At 33.6% G+C, this 4187-nt stretch overlaps 1 protein-coding gene across 2 annotated transcripts in view; it reads left to right on the top strand.

Annotated features, from left to right (window-relative positions):
- LOC101498953 (serine/threonine-protein kinase Aurora-1) overlaps nucleotides 1-2844 on the top strand; it is a 3243-nt gene extending 399 nt beyond the window's left edge. The window contains exons 2-10 of one of the 2 annotated variants that reach the window (XM_073368232.1): nucleotides 2-68; nucleotides 521-646; nucleotides 856-1002; nucleotides 1122-1217; nucleotides 1381-1476; nucleotides 1572-1668; nucleotides 1755-1872; nucleotides 2060-2132; nucleotides 2247-2844. In XM_073368232.1, the coding sequence (XP_073224333.1) occupies nucleotides 30-68; nucleotides 521-646; nucleotides 856-1002; nucleotides 1122-1217; nucleotides 1381-1476; nucleotides 1572-1668; nucleotides 1755-1872; nucleotides 2060-2132; nucleotides 2247-2348 (894 nt within the window). In that variant the 5' untranslated portion in view covers nucleotides 2-29 and the 3' untranslated portion in view covers nucleotides 2349-2844. The remainder of the gene's footprint in view (nucleotide 1; nucleotides 69-520; nucleotides 647-855; nucleotides 1003-1121; nucleotides 1218-1380; nucleotides 1477-1571; nucleotides 1669-1754; nucleotides 1873-2059; nucleotides 2133-2246) is intronic. The other variant, XM_073368233.1, reaches the window with a different exon arrangement.
- The last annotated feature ends 1343 nt before the right edge of the window (nucleotides 2845-4187 follow it).

Below are 4187 nucleotides of genomic sequence, written 5' to 3'. Positions count from 1 at the left end.
CCTCTCTCTCCCCACCGCGCTGCCCTCTCATGGCCATCGCAACAGAGACTCAGCCTCAACAATACACGGTAATAATCTCTCTCTGCCTCTCCATTCGCTTCTCAATTTTAGGGTTTACGATTCTCACCTTTCTGTTTCAATCGTTTATTCTTCTTTCTCGTGTTTCGTTCTTTATTAATTCATTTCATTAATTAATCTAACCTAACCGTCACATTCTTCAGGCTTCGATTCATCGTCGTCGATTTCATTATAAACGAACTTTCGTCCCCTTCATTTTCATATTTCTCTTTAATTGATTAGCAATTAGCTACGGAATTCTAACCTACGGACGCTGTTGCTCAAAATTGTGTTAAGTTTGAACAAGATCTGATTATAATGTTTAGGTTTAAAGATATTTTGGTTCCGATTTGATTGTTCGACGTTGGTGCTCGAAATTGTGCTTGTTGTTAACAAGATCTGATGATAATGTTTAGGTGTGAAGATATTTTGGTTCTTATTGATTGTTTCGTTCTTGTTTTAGCAGGCTTCTTCGCAGGTTTCAGGTTCAGCTGCAGAGCAAAAAAGGTGGACTCTAAATGATTTTGATATTGGAAAACCTCTTGGAAGGGGAAAATTCGGTCATGTCTATTTGGCCAGAGAAAAAACTGTGAGTGTTTTTTTTCTTCTGTTGTTATTATTACCTAAAATCTCACATTGAGAATTTGGATGCAAAACCATTAAATTACATGTGGCTCATGTTGAATTTTATGTATCTGAAATGGTTGTTATTGTTGATTTGTGCTGTTATTTTTCAATTGTTCTTCCCCTTGTTTTCACGTGTTCATTAAAATGTGAAATGTGGTTATGATGATACAGAGTAATCATATCGTTGCTCTGAAAGTACTCTTTAAGAGCCAATTGCAACAATCCCAAGTTGAGCATCAGCTTCGGCGAGAAGTTGAAATACAGAGTCATCTCCGACATCCCCATATCTTGCGCCTTTATGGATACTTTTATGATCAGGTATACTTATTGCTTGTGCTGATACATTTAGAATCCAACCATGTCTTGTTGAAGAAGGTTAAATGCACCGGCTGTTATACCTATTCCTCTGAAATAATAATATAATAACTTCATTGCAGAAACGAGTTTACTTGATTTTAGAGTATGCACCCAAAGGTGAACTTTACAAGGAATTACAAAAATGCAAATATTTCAGTGAAAGACGTGCAGCTACTGTAAGTACTAATTCCTCCTCCTCACATGTGTTTGTTTGTGTATCACCAAAGTCCGCTGATGTAATTTTTTATCGGTAATTTGTACTAATTGGGTGTGCATCTCATTGGTCATGTGGTATTCTTCTGAAATTGACGAGTTTACGTTGTTTTGTGGTTGAGGCAGTATGTTGCATCATTGGCCCGAGCTCTTATATATTGCCATGGAAAGCATGTAATACACAGGGACATTAAACCAGAGAACCTTCTTGTTGGTGCACAGGTGATCTCCCATACTTAGATTAAAGTTTCTTTTACGGTTGTTTGGTTGTTATCTTTACTTTATTCTTATCATGTCAAAATCTTTTTCATTAATAGGGTGAACTGAAGATAGCAGACTTCGGGTGGTCAGTGCACACATTCAATCGTAGGCGGACCATGTGTGGCACACTGGATTACCTTCCACCTGAGATGGGTATGTTTACATGACATGAATTTTCATATTGTATATGTTGCTCTCTCTCTATATGTGATGAGCCTAAATTCTCGATGTTTCAACAGTGGAGAGTGTAGAACATGATGCAAATGTGGATATATGGAGCCTTGGTGTCCTTTGCTATGAGTTTCTTTATGGAGTCCCCCCTTTTGAGGCTAAAGAACATTCTGATACTTACAGGAGGTAAGAATTGAGCAGTGAATTAGCACATGTATCATCATGCATGAGTTTTGTTTAGTATCTTCCCACTCTAAATGGGACTAGTGAAAACTAAAAGAACGAAACAATTTAAAAATACTACAAGGTGCTATTGACTCTACCGTGCTTAATGCTACTCCTGTGTGTTATTATATCTTTTTATTCTTAACAGGATAATACAAGTGGATCTCAAATTCCCTCCTAAACCAATTGTTTCTTCTGCTGCAAAAGACCTCATCAGCCAGGTTTTGCATCTATCATATGCACTGCGGACTTTTTCTGAAGCTCTCAGAATTTTCTTTTCATGATATTTCATTCAAGCATTTTGGCTGAGTGTTTTTCCTTCTGATCTTTAACAGATGCTAGTCAAGGATTCCTCTCAACGACTACCATTGCACAAACTCCTAGAACACCCTTGGATTGTTCAGAATGCGGAACCCTCCGGTATATACAGGAGCTAGTGTGCCTTGTCGGTTATTCCATTACTGTGTTTTCTTGATGATCAGAATAGTCCATTACTGTGTTTTCTTGATGATCAGAATAGTGGTTTCTTCAAAATAATTGACAACATCTGGCCAGATGATGCAAACTATTTGAAGATTTATACACTTAAAATTTTAAAAGCAAAATGGTTGACTGATGCTTACCGAAGCATCCGATAAAAGAGAAGCATTTGTTTGAGAATCAATTCACCACATCCCAAGCTTAGAAGTCATTTACTATTTGATTTCAAAAACTGAATAACCGATTTGTTATATCCAAGTTTATATGTATTATTCTAAACCTTATGGAGTTTTACATCTTATCTGTCATTGTTCTACAATTTGTAGTTTATTCATAAGTGTTTTCTCCAAGACATTGTTCTGATCACCTTGGTATTCTTTAAATATTGGGGTTTTTCAGTGATGGACTGATTGTTTCTATTTTTCAATAAAATATGTTTACTTTATTCTCCAATATAGGCGCAAAAAAAAAAGATTACTCATTCCTTGATATAAAGCAAATTCAATTATATGATTCGATTTACCGATTTCATTATTAAAATCTCTAATATATATTATATATATTTTTTATAAAATATAAATTTTATTTTTTAATGATTCTTTTGCTTATAAGCTAGTTATTTGTTTGAGTCGTTTTAAACGGTTTCAATAAAGCTAGAAAAAATATGGATGTTTTCTTCTCTCCCACAGTTTTTTAGTCAATTGCACTGGAGCACAAAATTGTTATGATTGACATTCAGTTTTATAATTGTTCACGAATTCACTATTTTTACATATTCAATTTGTTACCCGAACAACTTTGACCCATCAAATTAACCAGTCAGTTTTATAATTGTTCACGAACTCACTATTTTTACATATTCAATCTGTTACCCTGAACAACTTTGACCCCTCAAATTAACCAGTCAAGCACCTCAACGATATGTGGAATGAGGTGTCTTATTTTTTTTTGAAAAAGGATGAGGTATCGCCTCAGTATTTTCTACTCATACTTTTTGATGTGTAAGATGAAAACAATAATTAACAAAAGAACTGATTTATCAAGAATTTACTAACATTGGCGATTCATTAAAAAAAAACGAGAAAAGAAGACTAGTTAGGTCACCAAGTACCGTTCTAAGGTTCTAAGTTGACCTCGTTATGATGTGATACAAATGGCAAATAATTGAGTCTCTTAAACATGTAATCACATGTTTTATTTTTATTCGATGTATATAGAAGATCTATATTAGTAAAAGTCAACCACTTAAATGAATCTTCGTAATTTAAATCTCTTAAACATGTAGTCACATATTATAATTCTAACCAATGCGTATAAAAGATCATCTCTAAGGAGAAGTCAACTCATTAAACGAATCTTCGTAACACGAAAAATTTATCTTTTCTTTTCAATTTAGAAAAACATTAGAAAAAAAATTGTGATCTTATCATGTTATTTACTAAGAAAAACATTTTAAGAGTACTCCATTTGTGCTAGTAGTGTAGTACAACTGCAATTTGTTGGAATCACGAAAGCATACAAAATATTGAAGTTGTAGTTAGGCCTCTATTATTTCCTCCGAAATGGTTTCGTGGTTATGTACACAATGATTTCAGTGTTGTATGAAATTGTTTTTTTTTATTTTTATTTATTTTTTTATTTTTTTTTTTATAAAATTGAATTGATTCTCGTTGGGTCTAACTAACTCGAATTATTTAAGAGATGAAAAAGATTTCTAGTACAAAAAAGAAAAATGTGTGTACCGAAAAACTTTCTTTAATTTTTTTGGTACTGTTTTCGAAAAACTTCATTCATAG

This window comes from Cicer arietinum, chromosome 5 (genome assembly GCF_000331145.2).
Source record: "Cicer arietinum cultivar CDC Frontier isolate Library 1 chromosome 5, Cicar.CDCFrontier_v2.0, whole genome shotgun sequence".
In the NCBI taxonomy this organism is placed as follows: domain Eukaryota; kingdom Viridiplantae; phylum Streptophyta; class Magnoliopsida; order Fabales; family Fabaceae; genus Cicer; species Cicer arietinum.
This window is presented reverse-complemented; position numbering and strand designations above follow the sequence as displayed.